The 21727-nt window shown below is 55.9% G+C and overlaps 1 protein-coding gene across 2 annotated transcripts in view; it reads left to right on the top strand.

Annotated features, from left to right (window-relative positions):
• The first annotated feature begins 374 nt into the window (after nt 1–374).
• Nucleotides 375–21727, top strand: part of CORO2B (coronin 2B) — a 127964-nt gene continuing 106611 nt past the window's right edge. The window contains exon 1 of one of the 2 annotated variants that reach the window (XM_047738057.1): nt 375–442. Coding sequence is in view for 1 of the 2 variants with exons in the window: in XM_047738056.1 (XP_047594012.1) it covers nt 1564–1578 (15 nt within the window). In the remaining variant the exon portion in view is untranslated. Of the gene's footprint in view, nt 443–934; nt 1579–21727 lie in introns of those variants that run through there. The other variant, XM_047738056.1, reaches the window with a different exon arrangement.

The following is a 21727-nucleotide window of genomic DNA, read 5'->3' on the forward strand; positions in this document are numbered from 1 at the left end:
GGTTACAGGAAAAGAAATTAAAATAAAAATATAGCAGGCCCATCCACTGAGCGCTCAGCAGATCCCGATGACTACTGTTGTCGTCTACTCAGCCGGCTCCTTGAAGGCGGGCTCCTTGAAGGCAGGCAACTGGTCTCCCCTCTTTCTCCAGCACCTTCCGCAGAGCACGTGCCCAGACACCACCTGGTCCACTTGGTCTAGTTAATTGCTTTGCACTGTCGCGGTGGAGCAGGAAGCCAGCACTTCCGGGCTTAAGGCAGGCAGTGGGGCGCGAAGATTCCTCCGCCTCCGTCTCCACTAACCCCTCCTCTTCTGAGTCTCGGAGGTTCAGTATCTGCCAAAACCGATTCTGCTCAGGTGCTCGGGAAGGAGGAGACTTGCCCGGTTACCTTCAGGTGGTTGTCCCTCAAGTCCGTCAGCGGCTGGATGTGGCGTGACCCAGGTCAGGATTCATGCACCACACAGGTCGCGCCTGTGCTCCGCCAGAGCAGCGCTGCACCCAAGCGAAGAGTAGACACACCTAGGACAGGGACCGTCCGATCTCGAGAGGAGTCTAGCTTTTTTAACAAGGGGTTTCGTAGAGAGCTTGTGGCGACGTGGAAAGAGCGGGCGCCAGGACGACCGCCTGGAGCCAAGGGTGGCTGTTTGCCCTTGTCTAAGTCACTTCCCAGTCTGGTCCTCAGTTTCCTTCTCTGTGAAACTGGCTACACTGCCCGCTGGGCCAGCCAATCGCTGCGGGGAATTAGATTCAAAAGACCTCTTGTCCCGCGACCCTGTGCGGGGTAGGGCGAGGCAGGTCCTGCGGCCGCCACGCCCCTCTCCGCTGCGGCGCGGCACTCTAGGCCCCGGACGGACGTCGCCAACCTCCAGGGGGCGAGCCTGGCGGGCTTCCCGGCCCACGCGGCGTCTCGGCCGTCTAGCGTGTGACTTCAGCAGCGTCCCCGGGCCAACGGGGGCCCCCGAGCGCGGGGGTGGCCGTGCGCGCCCGCAGCCAGCAGGTGCCAGGACCTGGCCTCGCCCGGACGCGTGGCGTCCGCGGGCGCGAAGGGGTTAAGGCCGCGGGCCTGGGCGCCTGGCCCGGGCCAGGGGAGCTGCGGTGCCCGGCGGAGGGCTAGCAAGCCCCAGGCGCAGGGCAGGGCAGCGGGCGGGCGTGCGCTTCCTCCTCCTCCTCCTACTCCTCCCCCCCGCCTCCTCCTTTGTAGCGAGTTCCCGGCCCCTCTTCCTCCCCCCGCCCCCCAGCCTGGGCCCTCTCCCCCTCTCCCTTTCTTCCTGCCTCGCCTTCCTGCGGCGAAGGAGGCTCATCTATTATAAATGCACATTCGGGGCTGACATCAGCGGCGAGCGGCGGGCGAGCGCCGACGAGCGGTCCCTGCGCGCTGCCCGCCCGGAGCGCGGCCCCAGGCTCCTGCGAACTGCCCGCGGGGCGCGGGGAGCGGCGAGCGCGCCCAGAGCTGCCCGCGCCGCGCCCGCCCGCTTCCCGCCGCCGCCTGGGGCCCGCGGTGGACCCGGGCCGCCGCCTCCGCACGCCGCGCCCGCGCCCCCGCACCGCCCCGGAGTTTCTGCATGACTGTCACAAAGGTAAGCGCCGCTCGCCCGCCGCGCTCGGGACCCGCTGGCGCCTGCAGCCCCCGGCCTCGGCTGCTGGGGGCGCGGGGGTGTGGGCGTGGGGAGGGGGCACTGGTGCTGGGGAGGTGCGGCGCACGCCTCCTCTGCTCCCCCGGTCCCTCCAGTCGCTCTGGCCCCCAGGGACTGCGGAGGGAAGGGGGAGGATGCCGCTTTGGCAGCCGCAGTGGTTTGGACACCATCCCCCCCCCCCCCCCCCCCCCCCCCCCCGCCAACCCGCACCGGCCCGCCCCGCGACTGCATTTTTAACCCTTATTTAGGATGCTGCATTTTTAACCCCTGGAGAGCAGTGTTGGGCAGCTGCTTGGTGTCTCCCGTTAGAGCGCGCCGCGGGGAGCGAAGCTGGCAGGAGTGGGTGTGGGAATGGGCTTGTCGCCCTGGGGAGACCATCCGACGGGCAAATCCACCCCACCTGCCGGCCGCTGCTGCCGGTCCCGCGAACTCTGGCCCCACTCCGGAGCTACTCAGTGGAGAAGGCACTCCTCCAGCTCCAGGAGTTGCCGCCAGGGGTAGGACAGGTTCCCTGATGACCCTCTTGAAGATGCGGGGAGGGCATGTGACAGGGACCGGAGAGATGCGAGAGATGTGCGTTCTGACAGCCCCCATATTGGAGGAGAGTTCTGACTCTGCTACAGCGGCCCAGGTTTATTGGAGAGACTTTGGGGCCTCCCCATTATGGAAAGCAGACCAAGGTAGTTGTGGAAAGTGCCCAGCATCAGGAGACTAGAGGAGACTTGAGTTCACTCCCCCCTCTGTCCCAAACCCCATGGATGACCTTGGCTGGGCCCTTCTGCTCTGGGCCTCAGTTTCCTCTTGTGGAATATGAGGATGAAACTGTGGGTCCTGGGGGTGGTGACAGATAGTTGAAGAACTAGTAAGAAGATCAGAGGTGTAAACCCAGACTTTTCAGAGGGCCCTGTCAGGGTAAGGAGCTCACAGCCTGGCCTTGGCCTTAGGATTGGCAATCTCCGCACCCAAGGCCAGATTCCAGCAGCTACCCACCTGTCTCTCAGGACTGGAGAACTGGAGGCCAGTGTGGAGAAGAGGTCAGAGCAGTGGACCAGATGGAAGGTCAGCTGTGGAGGTGATGGGAAGGGTTCTTCTGGCTCCTTCTGCTAAGCCAGAGGTTACCAGTGCCTCCAAGAGATCTGCCTGCCCAGAGACAGCTTGTCTGTCCAGGGTCTTTGGGCTCAGTGCCCAAACTGGGACTTAGAAACGTTGCTGGGGGTGGGGGGGATGTGCCTGGGGGCTAAGGGTCTGCCTCAGTTTTGACTACTCCTGGCAGGGCTGCTGTGGACCACGGTGGGTAGGACACTTCGTGTTTGGAAATGATGCAAATGCTGTTTGCCTGGGAAGGATTATCATTAAGGTTATTCATGTCAAAGACGCAAGCAGGCCGAGGCAGAAGAGTAATGGATGGGTCTGGATGAGAGATAAAGCATATGAGATTTGTAATAATAGCACTGAAATTTGACTCATTGCCTTCCCTGCGTCTCTTTTATGTACATGAACTCAGGCAGCCTTCCTTCCCAGGAGGCCTGCAAGGAAGGTGTGTTCAGCCCCCTTAGAAGTGGAAGAGGCTGAGGCCCAGAGAGGAAAAGGGACTTGCTTAAGTTCACACAGCAAGTAAGTAGCAAAGCTGGGGTTTGCCGTCAGCTCTGTCACAACCTATAGCCTGTGATCTTTGTCTTGCTCTGCACTGTTGAGTACATGGAGGCTGGGTTATGCCCATGAAAGGGGGTCACTACTCGGAGCCTCAGGCCCCCGGGGCATGGAGCCCACAAAAGTGGGCACTTGTCTGCTAAACTCAGTGGCAGGCCTAGCCTCTTGGATCTAGTGATTCTTCACTGATGCCCTCCCCTTTCCCCACAGCCCCCACCAAACCCTCCTAGATGTTCTCCTGCCCTGACCAATGTGGCGTTAGTTTAAGCCAGCTCAGAGGATTAGATAAAATCCCCACCTTAACCCTAGCTTCTCTCCCCTTGCCAGCCCTTCACAGACCAGCAATGTTCACGTGGGGAGGCCTAGGAGAGCAAAAGAGAAGCAGGAGAGGGCCTAGGGGCCCTCCTGCTGCCTGAAAGCCTGCCAGAAGAGGCTTCTCCAAGAGGTCTAGAAGAACCACAGTGCTCTGGGAGTCTGAAGGCCTGGCCTCTAGTCCTCAGTCAGCCACCAAAAGGCTGTGTGACCTTGGGCTAGTCACGGCCATCTCTAAGCCTCTGTTTTTTCCATCTGTGAGGTGAGCAGTTGGTTTCTTGGATGTCTTGGATCCCTTCTGTTGGGCGTTGGCACATCTGCAAGGAAGTGGGCTCTGATGGCGACAGGGGGAGCTCTCTCTTTTGGGGGGTTGGTCTAGTTATAAGACAGATAAGAAGAGGAACCCTCGAGGGGGTCTGAGAGGTGGAATCGCTGCTTACCAACTGGAGTGACAGGCAGGGGAGGACTGGGTTGGAGGGTGAGACCCCAGCCCTGGCTGCTCCTTAAGGCAAAGGTCACCCCTTTCTGGGGGGCCCCGGCTGCCTGTCCCTTGAAGTCCTCTGGGCCAGGGGTAAGGCGTGGATTGGGAAGGAGGTCTCTTTAGCTCAGAGGGCCTGGAAAGTGGAGGAGAGGAAACTGATGACAAGCTGTTAGATCTTCAGGAGAACATCCTGAGTCTAGATGGGCCTCCAGTTTCCATCTACCATCCCCCTCTCACACGCACCCTGGCCCCCTTCCTTGTGAGGTACAGCTGCTAAGGTTGCCCATGAAGTCTGGGGGGCTTGGAGGAACCCCTGTCCCAGATGGCACGAGAGATGAAGAGCCATGCAAGTGGGACCTTCCAGGCTGATGGCATGATTGCTGGTTATGATGTTTTAAACTCTTATTTTATTGTGTGGAATTTCATAAGCTGTCTTAGGTTCTTTACACAATGATGAGGAGAAGGAAGATAAAAAGAAGGGATGCAGCCTGTCAGACCATAAACATCCCCAGGAGGTTAAGGGCCCTTCTCCTCCCAGGTTCAGTCCGGTATCAGTCCAGAGGGCAGGTGAGGGCGGAGGGAGCGAAGGCTGCTTTCCCAGTAATAGGATGATTTTATTCTTTGCCCTTTTCTGCCTGCTCTTTATACGTTTTCTGTCTCGATGCCGTTTCAGTCATGTACCAGACTGACTGTGCTTCTCTGGCCCTAAATATGTTTCTCAACTCCCATCAGCTAGAAAAACAGAAAAAAACACATTAAAATTGTGCATAGAAGTACAAGTCAGTAAGAAAGGTCTGCCTCTGTAATGCAGGACTTTGCAGACACCTTTTGCTGCCTTGAGGTCCTTTGGAGTGATTTCCTCGCTTTTGTCTGGCCGTGGTCAGAGCTGGGGCTTGTAGGTAAGGAAGGTGACTGGGCTTCCTTGTTCCTGTGTGTGGCTTGTCACACGAGATGCTGGGAGCTCAGCACTTTCCTGGTCCCCAAGGCCACCCCCGGGGAGTCGGCAGTCCAAGAACAGAGTACCCCAAACAGCCGGAATGCCTGCTGCACCTCAGAAGGTCTTAGGAGAAGGAGTGTGGGCAGACAGAATATTCTAGAGGCCAGCATCCCCCACTCTGAGCAGCCAGTTCCAGGTTCAGAAGTGACATCGCTGACCATGGCCAGGCCCCTCATTCTGCACGGCAACCCTTTCTCTCCTGCCCTGTCCCAGCACAGCCTAGCTCACAGAGGGGAGCCCCTGGCTCCTGCTGGATGTGCTGGGACCAAGGACAGTGTGGTCTGTCCAGGAAGCTACTAACAGACCTTCGTTTGGCCAGGTCGTGTGTCCTTAGGACCCCTGAAGAGCGGCCTCAGAGAATAGGATGTTTGAGTCAAACCATCCAAATCTCTCCCCTGACAAATAATAGAACAGGGACCCAGGGAACGAATCCTAAGTTGCCTAAAGTCACTCAGCGGGTTTGTGGCTGGAGGAGTCAGAACCTGAGGGCTCCTGATTCCTGGCTACCGTGTGAGGGGGGCCTCAGGCAGTCTGTGCAGGGACAGTGGGTTTGGCCCCACTCCAGTGACCCCACTGCACCACCCCAGCCTGGACCTTTCGGGTCAGAATCTCCCTCTTCTCTTGAAAAAGCACCTGGGGTCCCTTGCGACCTCCTGGGCCTGGACAAAGGAGAAGGAAGGGGTATGAAGCCTTCTGCTTCCAACTCCCAGACCAGGGTCTGGCCAGTCCAGAAGATGCTTGGACTCCCAGACATTCCACTTCCCAGCACCTGTCTCCTGTCTGGCTCTTACTGGGAGAAGAGAGGAGAGAGCAGGCCTGTGACAGAGCCAGTTTGAGGGCAGAGATGTTCACCGTTCCCCACAGAAACCCAGCTCCCGGAAACCTGAAGTGGGAAGTTCTGCCTCCTCTGCTCTCTGTGCCCGGCATACCTCCTCCCTTCCCTCAGTTCTCGCAGATACCCGGCATTCTCATGCAGAAGGTATGTGCTAGCGTTCACTGGTTCCTAGGGCCAGCACCCTGGGAACTCCTAGTCTGGGCCAGGCTGTGTGTTAGGCATCAGGGTCACAGGACACCGAAGCCATGGCCCCTGCTGTCCAGGACCTCTGAGGAGATGGATGCGGGAGTTGTGCCGAAGCACTGAGTTAGGATCTCAGGGTTCTGCGGGCACAAGCCAGGTCTGTCTCCTGCATACTGTAAGTGCTCGAAACCTCATCCTTTCTCCTTCCTCGCTATCTCTCCCTCCAGAGCTCCCATGGGTTACTTTCTTCCCACCTGGGCCCCTAGGCCCTGTGTTCTCTGGCCCAGGGGTCATTGCCACCTTTGCCCCTATGACAGCACGCAGAGGCATCTGGGAAGGACGGTGAGGAGCCCTGGGGCCCCCCAAAGCCCCACAGCGAGCCGGCCCTGTGGAATCGGCACAGACTTGAGCTTGACAGGTTTGGGAGTGTGGACACTGGCTAGACCCACGGCCTGGCAGCATCCATCCCTGGCAGCTCAGAGATGGAGTGAGTTTTTCCATTTCTCTCCCGAGTTGGCCAGCCTGGAGCAGACATGGCCTCAGCCATCGCCGGCTCCTGGCACCGGGGCTGATTCTGATCTGGATACGCTAGCCACAGAATTTGTCTGGTGTCCAGGAGATGAGAGAATGTGCAAATTCCCTCTGCGCCCAGCCCCCCTCTCCGTCCCTCTTCTGATCAGCCAGTTCTGTTCCCCCTCCTCTCCTGGCCTGTGGACCCTGCAGGCTCAGGCTGGGCAGCCGGCATGGAGCAGAGCCCACTGGGCGAGGACAGATGCAAATCCAGTGGCTTCCGCATGAAAAGAAGCTGTTTTGAATGAGCCTCTCCTTTGTGGGCCTGGAGTGTGGGACCAGCTGCCTGGGAGGCGTGGGGAGGGGGAGGGGAGGTTGCGACAACGAGGGAGGAGCTGTCATCTGCCCCTCCTTGCCCACTGCCTCCCCTCCCCCAAGAGGCCCCTAGAGGGACCTCCTAATTGGTTTCTGGCTGGCACCCCCCCCCTTCCAATTAATTAACACAGCAAGGGGAGGCACCCAGCTCTGGTCAGGACAGTCCTTTCTACAGAAAACAAACACGAATCCCTTGGAGGGTCTCAGGGCAGGGAGGGAGTCCCCTACTTACAGATGAATAAACAGAGTCTCCCGGTGAAAACATGGCCACACCCTAATCCCAGAGCTAATATGGGTCAGAGCTGGGTTGCACACCCAGATCTTCTGACATGGAGCCAGAACCTTCTCAATCCAATCGCTAATGGTCCACAGCCCATGGACATGAATCACCGGGCTCTCAGGAATAAGTTATGAAGCCACCATTGGGCACACAGGGTCGCACGGGCTCTGGGAGCTTGGTTCTGTTAGCAGACACTCCCATTTTCCAGAGGCGCAGTGAGGGTGAGTGACCTGCTCTGGGGCACAGGTTTAGTGGATGGGGGAGTAGGTGGGGACCTGTCCCCTGGCCATCAGACCCCAGAGCACATGGGCATCTCATTTCCAGGACTCTCTTCTGCCCCCTACCCCCCAAGGCAGAGGGCTCTTGTCTGTGGGTCTGGGGTCCCGGCACCAAGGGGTGCTTTGCAAAGGCTGCTTGCCTCAGGAGACACCCATGGCTGTGTTCTGCTTAGGCTTCCGCTGTAACTGGGAGCCCTGTAAATCCTTTGGGAAAAGAATGTAAGCTGAGTGAGTGAGGAGGAGGGCACCCTGCACGCGGTGTCGGAGGTCAGACAGGTTCTTTAAGGTAGGGCGACCAGCCCCGGAGGGTGAATAGTTATGACACCTCCATTTCCACAAAGCTACCTTTGCGTAGGGAACCCGGGTCTGTGGTCCAGGCCTGCAGCCCTTTCCCACTTGAATGCGCAAATCCCCTCTTAGCCTGGGGTGGGTGGCCCTCTTGGGATGGCCCCTGATGACCAGGGCGGGTGCTGCTGGCTTAAGAATGCCAGCTTAGAGCCAGACAGATGGCACTGTATCATTTACTTGCTGTTGTTCTTGGGCAAGTTGCCTAACCTCTCTGAACATCGCTTTCCCCATCCATTAATTGGGATTGATGATAGTAGCACTTAAAAGGATTATTACAAAGATTAAACGAGCTGATCCGTGTGAAGCACTTACCACATGCCTGAGTGTTCGCTATTCACGTTGGGAAGACAGAAAATTAAACAAATGCTTACAATGAGCGTCCTGGGGCTCATGAAATGAGAAGTACCGAGGAACTCTGGGAATCACAGCAGAGGGCCTGACCTAGTCAGAGGGATGTGGAGGGGACTTTTAAGCTGATTCACGAAGGATGAGTGCAGAAGGTAGCAGGTGGAAGGAGAGGAGCTGAGGAGAGGGTAGGAGGCAGAGGGAACAGCACAGGCAGAGGCCTGGAGTCAGAAGCCGTTCTGCAGGACGGCCCCCGGCACGCAGGTGTCTGAGAGCTCGCGTGTGTATTAGGTCCCTGTATGCGCTGAGTGACTTTACGGGTCCTCCCCCACTTCAAGAATGAGGAAGCAGGCACAGAGAGGCCAAGTAAGCTGCAAAAAGTTGCCCAGCAGGCAGATTAGAGGCTGGTCCAAACCCAGGCTTCCTGACTCTGGCACTCTTCCTGCTCCTCCTCTTCTCTGCGGCTTCCTGATCTCAGGAGGATGGCTTTTCCATGGGCCACTTCTTAGACTCGACCTGGGCCAGTGGGGTATAAGGTATGATGTTCTGTTGTCCCTTACAGAGCCTCCCTGGGCTGTGTTTGGGAGGACAGGACCCTTCTTGGCTGGCAGGCAAGGGTCATTTATTTTTCCAAAGGGAAACTTTGCTCTGGCAGGGAAATTTCCACCTTATATTTTTACCGGACCCCGTTATAACCATCTGTAGTCTTTCCAATTATCTGGATCGGGCCTCAGTCTTTAAAATAAAATTGTAGGGCGCCTGCGTGGTTAAGCCTTCGGCTGAGGTCATGGATCCAGGGTCCTGGGGTGGAGCCCAATTGGGGACTCCCTCCTCAGCGGGGAGCCTGCTTCTCCCTCTTTCTCTGCTGCTTCTTCTGTTTCTACTATCTTTCTGTCAAATAAGTAAATAAAATCTTTAAAATAAAATAAAACTATAGGGATATATAGAGTGAACTTACTGGCCCGCGCGTGAGACCGAGAACACCCACGCAGGATCCAGCTGCCCAGACAGAGGGATGTGGGGAGGCTCTCTCGGGGTGGGGAGGGGACTGTTCACACTCAGCCCTCGGAAGGAGCCCCGTGCTCAGGGTTCAACTCCAGAGCTGTCTGAGGTCATCTGGTCCAGTCCTCTGCCTCTGTGGCACTCCATACTTTCTAGGAAGATGACTATGACTCCTAATCTGAATTTAGATCCACTTAATAATTGCTAGTTTCTTAGGAGGCCGATCCTCGCCTTTTACCAGGTGTGAGGTCCCCGCTTTCAGGAAGTTGGCCGGGAAATAAAGATCACCAGCAGAAGGAGCTGACCTTTCTAGAGGGCGTCTATACCGGACTCACAAAGTGTTTCACACTTATTTCCTCATTCAGTCTTCATGTACCTTTACTGCTCCTCCTCTGCTCGGTGCAGAAACAGAGGCCCAGAGAGGGAAGGGAGGTCACTTACTAAGGTCACAAAGCTGGTGAGGGGCTGAGCCTGCCTTTCAGGCCTCTCTTGCCCCTCAGTCAGGCTGGTAGGAATGACTCTGAGACCTGTGGCCAGAGTGGGGGGTGTCTGGAGGCAAAAAGACTCAGGCTTTGCTCTTAACCTCTGCTCCTCCCTGCATGACATTGGGCTAGTCCCCTCGATGTCTCTGAGCCTGTTTTCTCATCTGTGAAAAGGGAGTTAGTGCTCCACCTCACTAGGGCACTGGGATCTCTAGGGATCTCACACCCCTCCTGCCCCCTCCCACCACCAGTGTCCCTTGGCCTTGGGAGTTAGGCAGTCTGTCCAAGAGCTTCCCCCCTGCTGTGGTCGCGCCAGCAGCCCTCTTTCACACTGTGTTGGCAGAAGAGACCAGGTCATCTCTCCCAAACAGCCTCTGTCTGTTTGTATTCGGTCAGGCTGGTATGGGGCAGATGAAAAGTTGCTTTTCCCTCTTCCTGTTCTATTTCGGGTGTTTTAATATGCTTGGGACAAATAATCGGGCTAAGAATCGGATGTCCTGCTTTGGTTTGAAAAGTGAGACAAATAAAGCATCCAACCCTTGATCTGTATCGTCCTGGATCCCCGCAGGCCCCAGCGCCCTGTGGAAGGTGGGGGAAAGTTGGTCTCAAAGCCCAGTGTTGCCCAAGTCTCTAGGCAGAGAGACCGAGTCCCCTCTGGCAAATGACCTTTGCTCCAGATACATCCCGGTGCCCCCAAGCTCAGACCTGCTTTTCCTTTGAGTGTATGGGAAGCTGTAGCCTCTGCTAGCTTGAGGGATTTGCAGCAAAACATTTTTTTTTTTGAGAATGATTTCAGCGGCGTGATGATCTGGGATCTAGGGGAGTTTCCAGGACGTGAAACAGCTGATGGAAAAGGAAGGTGTTGGGGGAGGGGGACAAGGGGATTTTAATTCCTATAGTTTGGGTATAGCTTGGTGAAGAAAATGCTGTCCACGCCTGCCTTGCTGACCTCCCGGTAGAGATCACTTGCAGGAATGCGTGGGGGAAATGTAGGATTCCGAAAAGTTTGGAATTCTGGGAAAGGGGATTTCTGTGTACCTGAGGGTCCATCTGATAACTTTTTAGTATCACCAGTGTGTTCTCTAAAGACCCCAGGGCTGCTTTCCTGCCATCGTCATTATAGCGTGTGAGAACAAACTCAGGTTGTTATGGATTGAGACCATTTCAGGGCCCAAAATGTCCCGTTAAATTGGCCTTTTAGGGTCTGGATCCAAGATAATTCCCCCGTTCTCCAAGCTCCTGTCCTGCCCAGCCTCTACGACACCAGTCTCAGGTAAAGGCCCAAAAAGTTACGGTGTTATGGGGATTGACCTTGACTCCTTGACTTGACTATGAGCTCGCTGAGGCGGGTGATGATGTCTGATGTTTTGGGGTATCTTTCACAGTGCTCGTCAAAGGTGTGGTGTAGACTTTGGGGTAGCCGGTGTGAAGTGCAAGGTTGGGCGGTATGTCCGGGAAGCCGAAGCTCTTCCCTAAACATTGCTCCTGCTTGAGCTTAGTCCTTACTCCTGTACATCCGTGGACCGCTGGAGCTGGAAGGAACTCTAAATAGAGACGTAATGGGACCTCTGATTTGCAAAGGAGAAAATCGAGACCCCAGAAGGTTTTCCTGAAGGGGGCACAAGTGGCGGAGCAGGAAGTGGGGCTCCCTTTGGTTGATGGCAGGCTCAGGCTGGGTGAATTTCAGTTCCATGGGTTTTTCTCCGCTTCTGGTAGAAATCAGGCCAAGGACTGATTCAGAGGTGGGTGGCGGGGGAAAGTTCTGGAAATGAGACTTGGAGAACTTCGCCTAGCTGGCAGGGAGCACCCGAACGGAGAGGCTCAGCTCCCCAGGTAATCAGCCAGGAGCACCACGCCTAGTCGTGGCCTTGGTCTGGCAGAGGCAGGAGGAGTGCGTTCTGAGGCTCCTTCTTGGCCACGGGGCTGTGGTCCCCGGGATCTGGCAGCCAGGTACCCTGTGTACCAGGCTGCCACTCTGGCCGCCGCAGAGGCCCGCGAACCCCACTCTCCCTCCTGGAAGCCAGCCCTCCTGGCATGTTGGGCTGCAGCCAATCTTTTTCTCCTTTGTTTCTCTGAAACCATTAGAAGGGCCTCTGGGTTGGGAGCCTGGGTTGCTAAGAGCTTTCCTCTGGCCAGACCTTATCAGGGCTTGAGAAGTCTCCCGGCAAAGGCAAAGTTTTCCCTGGAACTCTGGTTTGGAGGGAAGGAGGGAGGGAGAGACGGAGAGAAGGAGAGAGGAAGAGAGGGAGAGTGGGTGGAGGGAAGGGGGGGTGCTCAGGAGCCGCAAACAAAGCCACCCCTTTGCTGCCCCCCCCCCCCCCGGGGAACCAGTGGACCTTTGCTTTTGAAGAGCAGCAGGATTGATGCTCTCCCCCAAGCCTACCCCCCATGCCACATGTGTCACATCTAGGATGTACCCCATGACTCAAGCATCACCCCAGCCTCAGAGAGGGCGGCAGTAGCCCTGGGCACCACAGTTGGGGAGGGTGAACCCAGACCTGCCCCAGGGTGTCTGGCTGCAGCACCCGCGTGGGCCCGCTGGCCTGACAGTGGGGGCCGATCGTGCTGTGTGATTGCTTTTTTCAAGATCACCCTCCCAGCACCGTACCCAGGATTCTGTTCCTCTGGGCCTTTTAGATGTTATTAAAATATAAATTCCCCCAAGAGGAGTAATACCTGACTTAGGCAGCTGTCATCCACTGGACCCCACCTGCAGATGGCAAGACCCGAGAATAATTCAACTTTACTTGGGAGAGGATCCTGAGGAGGAAAGTGAGGCAGGAGAGAGGGAGCAGGGAGCCAGAGTTGCCAGGGGAGTGGGGGCAGTGAGGACTGCTGTGGTTCTGTGTACCTCTCCACCCCAGCTGCCTTGCTCTCCCGACCACTGACCAACCCCGCTTCCTTGCCCCTAAATAAAATGAGGTGCTAGATAAATTCGAAAAGCATTTGCTGAGCCCTTGTGGGCCAGGCCCGAAGCACGTGGCACCAAGCATGAAGGGGTGCACCCAGACCATCCTCTCATCAGGGAAACCCCCAACCAGTGGCAGAGACGGGCTGCCCAGATGGACACGTGCTGCAGGGATGCGGCAAAGGGAGGCTGGTGAGCAGCAGTGCGGGAGGGCAGGGATGTGTGCACCAAGGGCTGAAGCCATGGGAACGGACCCGGGAGGCCAGGCAAGTTCTCCGGAGGAAGAAATCGTAGCCCAGTCTCCAAGGCCGAGTCGGCAGAGGCGTATGAAGAGGAGGGAAGGGCATTCCGGGGAGACGGGGTGGCATGAACAAAGACATGGAAGGGGGACATGGGTTTGGCTTATTTTGGGAGAGTTGGGTGTGGCTGGGTGGAAAGGGTAGGTAAGGGGTGGTGAAACAAAGCTGGAGGGGCAGGCGGGAGTCAGGTGGGGTTTGGGCTGTACCCTATAGAGATGTCAGGTGCCCTGGCCAGGCTGTAACGGGAGGGACCTGATCCGACTTGCCCTTAGGTGGTCTTTTCCAGCCCGGCCCTAGAGGTGGAGAGTGAGTGGACATTCCCAAAACCTAGGTGTAGCCAGATGGGGGCAAGGGGTTTGGGCCCCCAGCCCAGATCCCCTGCAGGTAGCTCCTGCAGGGCTGGGAGGGAGCGCTGCCTGTGTCCCTCTCCCCACCAAGGAGATACCCCTGGTGGGACCACACTATGTTACTGGCCTTTCCCATCTGCCTGGGGCTACTGGAAGGGTTGGCTCTGGGAGTTGAGGAAACAGAAGGAGGGGGCAGAGGGCCATAAGTCTCCTGCTGGGAAGACATGGTTCCAGCATGGAGAGAAGACCACTACAGGGGACTTCTAGCAGCTCTCACCTAAAGCCCAGCTCAGATGCTGTGTGACCTTGGGTTATTCACCCTCCCAACTCTGGTTGGGACTCAGTTTCCCCAGCTAGATGACATCCCCTGGTCCAAGGCTGGGTGCAGGAGGGAGCTCATGGATGTACTTACTTCCTGTTGTTGTCCAGCCTCAGGCCCTGGCCCATCTTCCTCCCTCTGAGCCACGTCCACTAGTGCATGCACACATGTGCGTGCACACATACTCCAGACTGTCAAGGTCATGAACAGCTAACAAAACTCAGGCATTGATGGGGCGCCTGGGTAGCTCAGCCGTTTACTGTCTACCTTCTGCTCAGGTCATAATCCCAGGGTCCTGGAATCGAGCCCCACATTGGGCTCTCTGCTCCCTCTCCCTCTGCTGCTTCCCCTGCTTGTGCTCTCTCTCTCAAATAAATAAATAAAATCTTAAAAAAAAAAAGCCAAAAAGCTTGGGGGTTGAGGATCAGAGTTCGAGTCCTGACTCTGCCACAGCTGGCCCTGTGACTTTGAGCAAGTTGCTCAGCCGGTTGGAAACTTTGTGCTTATTCCCTGTCATTTGGTGTAAACATCAGCCCCTCCCATGCCAGGGAATTCTATGGGTCAACCTTCTCCACATCTTTTCCTATACCCCACTTGTGCTGATACTGCCTTGCTCAGCCCGAGAGCCCTTCTTCGATGAAAACTCTATCCACTCTTTATTGGTGACCTGGGGTGGGGTGGGGTGTAGTATTCACTAGGAGAGGGCACAAAAGAACCTTCTGGAGTGATGGCCGTCAGGTGAATGTATGCATGGGTAAACATTTTTCAAGCTGAACACTTAAAGTTTGTGCGCTATGGGCATGCTGGATATATTTTAATATATTTATGTTAAAATATGAATATTTTATTTTCTTAGACAAAATAATTATTGACTTATTGTATTTACTTGTTAATAATATGATATTAATATTTAATATATTTATATTTTATTTTCAAAGCAAGTGGAAAAAGGATACTTCTCGACTTTCTGGTGTAAGCTTCATCTCTCTCCCATCCGCTCATATGTTCATTCCCACTACAAATATTTGTGCTCCAGGCGGCCCAGGTGTGCAGGGGTGCGTGCACTACCACAGGGGCTCAGGGGTACAAGAAACTTCGGTGTCCCCATGTTGTCAGGAGCAGTGGTTCTCCAGGCTTGGCTACACATCCCCTGGGGATATTTAAATGCTTGCTCCCAGGGCCGGCTTTGCAGGATTATATGACCCGTGGGACACTTGGTTTAATGTTCTGCTGATACTGTCTTGAAACCCTGTATTCTTTTTGATCAAGGGCCCCTACAAATGATGTAGTTGGTCCTTTCTCCTTTCCCCACCCCACCCCCACCTTTGCCCAGAACAGTAGAATCAAAATCTCTGGGAGGTAGGGCACAGGCATGAAGATGTCTTTACAGCTGAATTTCCTTCTGGAGTAATGTCCAGGGGCAGCCCTTATCCTCAGACAGCTGGCTGAAACGGAAGCTGGCACCTGACTCTCTAGATGCTTGTAACTGAGTTGGAACGCTAAGACCTCACACGTGAGGGTGTCCCAGGAGCAGTTTCCAGGTGGCTGCAGGGACAGTGATCCAGGAGGAGGGGGAGGCCAGGGGATCATTGCGGTGAGGGGGGGCGCGGGGCATGGTCAAGGAAGGCTTCAAGGAGGCGGTGTCTCACTCACCATCCTGCAAATGGTGAGAGCAAAGAACCGAGAGAGGAGAAGAGGCAAAGGCAGGTAGCAATAAGGAAAGGGAAGGACTCGTCTAGGGGAAGGGAGCACGCAGGAGCACTGCAGTGTGCCATGTGATTTGAGTGGAGGGAGGTGTGGCTGGGATTGGGGTGGGATTGGGAAGCATAGGAAATGACAGTCTGAGAAGTCAGAATCCTGGCGGCAAAGGGGAGCTGCTGAATGTTCCCTGCCCAAGAACAATGTGCTCCATGAATGACTGAAGGAATAAACAAAAGGAGGGTATGGGGGAGCCCTAGGGGGACTGGCCCACTAATGGCCGTGGTCTCCAGCCAGAGCTCTGGTCCACCTGTGCCTGGAGGCTCTGTACCCTTGCCCCGCAGGTGGTGCCTGTCTGAGCAGGAACCTCAGGTCCCCTGCACTATGGTCTCGGGCAGCAGCGACTAAAGTGTCCCCAAGAACAACAGATACTGAACAGACTATGTTCTCCCATTTCTAGGGACAGCAAGTGGTAGGTGGGTGGGTGGGGGGATGCTTCTGGTAAAAAAACAAAAAACAAAAAACGGGTCTATATTCTCCCGCTCCTGGCAGGTTCCCCAACCCAGGTGAGCACCCTGTGCAGGAAGGAGGCTGTCCCTGCCATCCTCTATTTCCCATGGCCTCTGGGAGACACTGCAGGGGTAGGAGCGGTGAGGGTCCTGCCTGAGTCGGAGGAGCCCCCATTTCTGAGTGACCAGAAGCAGACCAAATGCAGATCTGTTTGTTTCTCGCCTCCTGAAATATTTAAGCAGGAAGATGAGAAAGGGGTTCTGTTTATTGAACGTATCCTCCAGGGAAGAAGCCACAGGGAACGGGCTGCTTCCCATGTCTGAGAGCCAGTGAGCAGAGAAAGGAATTTCTTTGGGTTTGAAGCCAGACAGAGCCTGTGTGCTTGCAAAGGGAAGGGGGCGGGGATTTCTGGAGGGGACAGAAAGCTCTCTCAACCTCCTGCTTCTGGTCCCAAGAAGGCCATTCAGCACATGCTTTCTTGGTGACTCTAAATAATAACAACTGAAATCTCAGCCTAATTTCTGTTCTGGGCTCTGCCTCTACCATGCTGTGTGACCTTGGGCAAGTTGCTTAACCTCTCTGGGTCTTTGTTTCCAGCTCCAAAAAGGGAGAGATATCAATCCAGTTATGTCTGTCTCTTGCCAGTATTTGGAGAGTCAGATGAGCTGTGGAATGGATAAGAAGGGGTGGACGGAGCATTTCACCCTGCGAAAGTCCAGCTATGCAGTGCTCAAAGCCAGAGAACTGACAGGAGACAGGATTGAAGGGTTAGCCCAGCCGGCAGCATCAGCTGTGGCCTGTGGGATCAGGCCAGGGGGAATGCTCCCAGGACCAATGCCCACCCTGGGACCCCTTCCCTCCTTCCTCCTCCAGCTGAGTCCCACGCATGTGTCCCTGAGAATTCTGGCAGGATTTCCTCCCAGGAAGGGGTAACGGCTGTCCGGTTTCTATCCCCTGGGAGTTGCAGGCACCAAGGAGCCAGGCTGCACTTCCCCTGACCATGGGACTGGCCTTGTCTTCAGACGTCAAATTCTGCAGCTCTGTACCCGGGTTCTGGCAGGCCCTAGGTCATCTGCTGTGCACACTCCAGGGGCCAGCAGCCCTGTCCCCAGTTTGGCTCCTGGGGCAGGGCTTCCAAGGCTTCTCCCAGGGCCAGGGTTCTCTTCCCAGCTTCATCACTGGCTTGCTTTTCCTGTATCTCATGGGGGACCTTATAAGAAGTCATAGTCAATAACAACGTTAGTCTTAGAACAGATCAGGACAATCTGAATCTGAATATGAAAGACCATCCAGGTGACAGCCCACTCAGGGGACTGGCCCTGGAGGCTTGGGAGACAGGACAGAACAGAAATGTCAGGGGATGGTAAATGCCATTAAGAAAAATGCTTTGGGGTCAGGGGCGGAGCTGTGCGGGGCGGGGAGCTATTGTGAATAGGGTGGCTCTGAAAGGGGATGTGGAGACCCAGAGTGGAATGAGGGGAGGGATGGAGCCCCAGGGAATCTGGGAAGAACTTTCTGGCCAAAAGCATCAAGCTCAAGGCTCTGAGGAGAAGGTCGCCTGTAGCTGAGCTGCGGACAGAGCCCCTAGTCCGGGGCATGGTGAAGGGAGAGGGTCAGAAGGAGGCTGAGGCTGGGTCTGGATCACACTGAGTCCTCCTCCTCCCACAGGGTGCCTCCTGCTCAGTAATGTTTGTTGACTGACTGCTTGAGAATGACCGCTTGGGGAAGGCAGGAAAGGAGGCGGGAAAGGCTGGAGGTCTGGAGCCCAGCAGCCCCGTTGAGCTGATGAGGGTCTAAGCCAGGACAGAGGCAGTGGCCCGGGGAAGAGGACTCTTCAGGCTTGGTGACTGGGTGGGAGGAGGGGGATATGGCCGTCAACTCTTCTCGGAGCTGCTCAGAGGAGGACTGTCTCCACGCATCCATGGGACATAACCACAGGGGCTCACACCCCCCCCTGCCATGACGGGTCACCCGAGCTAGCCCTGCCCCTGGCCTGGGACCAGTGAAGCAAAACCAGAACCTCGCATCCCTCTTAGCCTCTTGAGGATGCTCCAAACTGGGCTGCAGCCTCCCGCAGGACCCTCTGGGCTTGCGCAAAGTCCTCAGGGCCAGCCTCCCCTGCCCGCCTCACCTCGCGTCCAACCTCATTAGTATTTTGAGCAGAAGCATATTTATTTTTTCCTGCGGGGAATTGGTGCCCTGCTCATTTCAAATGGAGGAAAACCAAAGAGCAATTAAGAGGCTCAGCCGTCTCAGGTCAAGGAGAAGGGAGGAGGAAAGTGAGGCAGCTGCCTTGTGGGCTGCTGTGCTCTGCTCCGGGTTGGCCAGGGCTGGGGAGGGAAGGAGGGAGGTGCTATAGGATTTGAATTCACTGTAACAAAATACTGATGATCAGTGTTTACTTGGTTCTGAGCATGTTCCAGACTATGCTAGTTGCTCTATGTGCCTCTCATTAACATTCTTTCAACAGCCTGTGAGATGGAGGGGTGGGGCGGGGGTTGGCACGGGCTGCTGTTGTGTCCATTTTATGGATGAGAAAACTGAGGCTTGGAGAGTTGCATGTCCCAGCCCACACAGCTGCTAAGGAGCCAGCGTTCTACCCATCCCTGAAGCACTGGCCCTTTAGCTGGTTGCCATTTTGTCCCTCAAAAATAGTATATTTAACCCACAGCTTCTCCCTGATTTCTGTTTCCCTCCCATCAAGGGCGGGGGGGAAAGAACCAAACGAACAAAAAGCTCTCAGTTGTGGCGCCAATCTTGCCCCACTCCCGGAGGCCTCCAGTTACACCCACTGCTCTGGGTGGGCCTGGGGGGGCGGGCAGCAGACCTGTGGGGGGGGGGTGCTGATGCGCCAGGGGCCCTGAGCCGGGGAGGGCTGGAGAGGAAACAGGACATGGGGATGACGTTTTGGAGGTGGAAGCAGGTTCGACTGGAAGTCAGTAGGGCACTGGGGATCCTGGGAGGGGCCATCTCCCATCAGTGGCCATATCCCCGATCCATCCCCCTCAGCCAGACCATCTACATATTCCACAGACTGGGGCTGAGAGCATTTTCAGTTTCAGAAAATCAGATCCCCCAGAGGCTGAAGCTCGGGAGGAAAGGGACGACAGCAAGCTGGAATTGGGGTGTCCTGGCTCCCTGGAACGAGCTGAGTCCCTGGCCAGAGAGAGCAATGGAGGAGGGGGCTGGGAGGGAGGGAGGGAGAGAGAACAAACAGGAAGTTTTACCATCTCTGCTTCTCTATCTTGCCGGATCAGTGATTTTGCTAATAGCAACCTCCTGGTAAAAAATTGATCCAATTTTCTCAGGGTAAGAGGCCTGATTTTTTTTTTTTTTTTTTTTTTTTTAAGCCTGGACCTTAGAGAAGCCAGGCGGATGCAAGTCCCTGGCAAGCGTCCCTCCCTGGAGCCCACCAGGCCCGGGGGCCTTTCTGCCTTTTCTCCCCAACTCCTGCTGCAGACCCTATCCCTCCCACTCCCTTCCCCTCTTGATGCTGGGCTCCCCGCTGGGCACCCAGGGGCTCATCTGTCACCTGGTCTATGTCTAGAATGCTGGGGTTTTATGTAGGAGCCTTGCTGGGAGCAAGCTCCCATTCTGCCTAGAACTTCTGGAAGCCTTGGAAGGGTGACGCTGTTTGAGGGATGCTGGGAGTTGGGTGCTAGGGGGACGGAAGCTGTGGCGGCCCTGCTCTGAGCCTGTTCTGGGTTTAGGCCTAAGCTGGCCTGGGCTTCCCCAGATGAGGGCATGGGGGAAGGAGGAAAGTTCTACCAGCTTGTGCTCCTGGAGTCCGTTGTCTACCTGAGTGGCAGGATTCTTTGGCTTCCCACCACCCAGGCTGCTTAGCTGGGTGTTCAAAGCCTTCCTTCCCTCTCTGACCACGTTGCCCTCTTTGGCTCCTGCCCAGACCCTGCCCCTAGCCACATTGGTGTGCTTGCTGCCCCCAAATTTAGCTCGTGCTTTTCTGCTCCTGTACTCCAAAGGCCTCCTGATCCCCGATTTCAAGGCCCAGCCAAAATGCCACCTCCTCCAGGGAGGCTTCTCTGATCTCTCCTCAACTCCAAACTGTCCTTCTCCTGTCACTGCTGTGCTGAGACCCCCTACCTTCTCCGCCAGAGGGCGAGCCCCATGTCCTGAGTGGGAGGGAGTACGCGATGCCTCGGATCCCATGACGCGTTTCTCGTGCCTGGCCCCGGATATGTTTGAGTGGAGATTTTTGAATGACATTTTTGTATTGTGCATGGAGAGGACTCTATTCTGTGCGTGTGAGACTTCAGCCATGTGAGATGCATTTGTTGGCGAACATATTAAAGGGCGCAGAATAAAGCTTCCCAACCCTCACCTCAGAAGGCCCTGGGACGGATAGAGGGAGCTTATTCTTCTTTCTCCCATCCCCCCAGCACTGTTATCAGCTGTGCTGCCCTTGAAGAATTCTAAAGGGGGGAAGTGCTCCCCAGGGCCTCCCAGACCTCCCGCCCAAGAAAGGCGGTGGCCTGGTGACCTCCTAAGAGCGGGCGTGCTACCCTGGGGGCTCTGCCGTCCCCTGGGAGACTGCCATATGCTTTCCGGATGTCCGGGTCTCATTATGCTCCAACTCAAAAATTCATCTTGTCTAATTGTGCTCCAGGCCGGAGTGAATTCAGGAACTCTTACCCAGGCTCTGTGGGCTGGGAGTTTCCATGGCAACAAGGGATGCGTGGTAATGAGCTGCGTCCTTGGAGACGCAGCCCTTGGCTAGGGGGTCTCTGCCTGTCCCTCCATGTAGACTGTCCCTGCTGCTTGGTGGAGGCCCTCTCCAACCCGGGACCAGGGGCTGGGGAGCAAGGATGGAGGCAACCTCTGCAGACCCCTGGGATGGGTCCACAATTCCCCTCACCCATGGCACAGGGATAAAAGGCACTCAGATGATTTCAATCTCAGCCTCATTTTAGGTCAGGGGGTTGTCCTTGTCCCACAATCAAATAAACACCTCTTCATCTAAAACATATGAATGTACCCCAAATTCCACTGCTTTGACTGTCATCTGTTTTGCAAACTTTCTAAAATGTGGAAGTGGCACTCCTCCTTGAAGGCCTGACTGAAAGGCCACCTCCTCCAGGAAGCCTTCCTGGAACTTGTCTCTCTGCCAGCCCCCTTTGCCACTGTGCTTGGTCTGCCCCTCATGCATATTTTTCAGTACAGTTGCCCAGGAGTGGACTTGGCCCAGTATACATCAGGTTCACTTCATACCAGGTGACGAGGTCCTCTAACATAGGTAACCCTCTGCTTTCCTCTCTGGAGCTTCAGATATGGTGCCCCCAGAGGGCTTAGACAGAAAAAGGCGTCTTTGCTAGCAGCCTCTCTCTGCCCTCAGTCCCACCCTAGGCTTCTCTGTTGATGTGGCCCCCAGGGCCTTTGGAGACCTCGCCTTCCGTGACTGCGGGTGACAGCCAGGGGACAGCCCTATGCCTTTCCCTCTTGAGGAGGGAGGGACACCCGGGCCTTTGGGGAAAGAGTGGGAATGAAAAGGAGACTAGAAGAAATGAAGATAGCGAGCGGGGGACAGCCTGGCCCAGCGCCCAGCCTCCTAGCTGGTGGGCCCTTCTGTGCCTGGTCCCCTACAGGGGAAGATTAGTGTGGGAGGAGGGCTGTGGGGGGGGATGCAAACCCAGCGATTTCTCCACAGCCACTGCACTTCCTTCTCCTCTGTCCTGCTGACTCTCAGTTTCCAGAAATGACCTGGAGACAGAGGAATGAGAGGGGAGGAGGCTGCCTGTCCGATTTTAATCAAAAGGACTAGGACACTTTCCAGCCAGCCTCTCGGGCACTGGCAATCTGTGATGTGTGTCTCCCTCGAGGGATGGGGTGGTGGGCAAGTTTCTGGGGGTGCAAATAGTGACAGGATTAGAGATTTGGAAATCCACCCAGAAAGTAGAGTCTTCTGCTTGCCTCTCCGT

Source organism: Lutra lutra, chromosome 7 (assembly GCF_902655055.1).
Source record: "Lutra lutra chromosome 7, mLutLut1.2, whole genome shotgun sequence".
Classification (NCBI taxonomy): domain Eukaryota; kingdom Metazoa; phylum Chordata; class Mammalia; order Carnivora; family Mustelidae; genus Lutra; species Lutra lutra.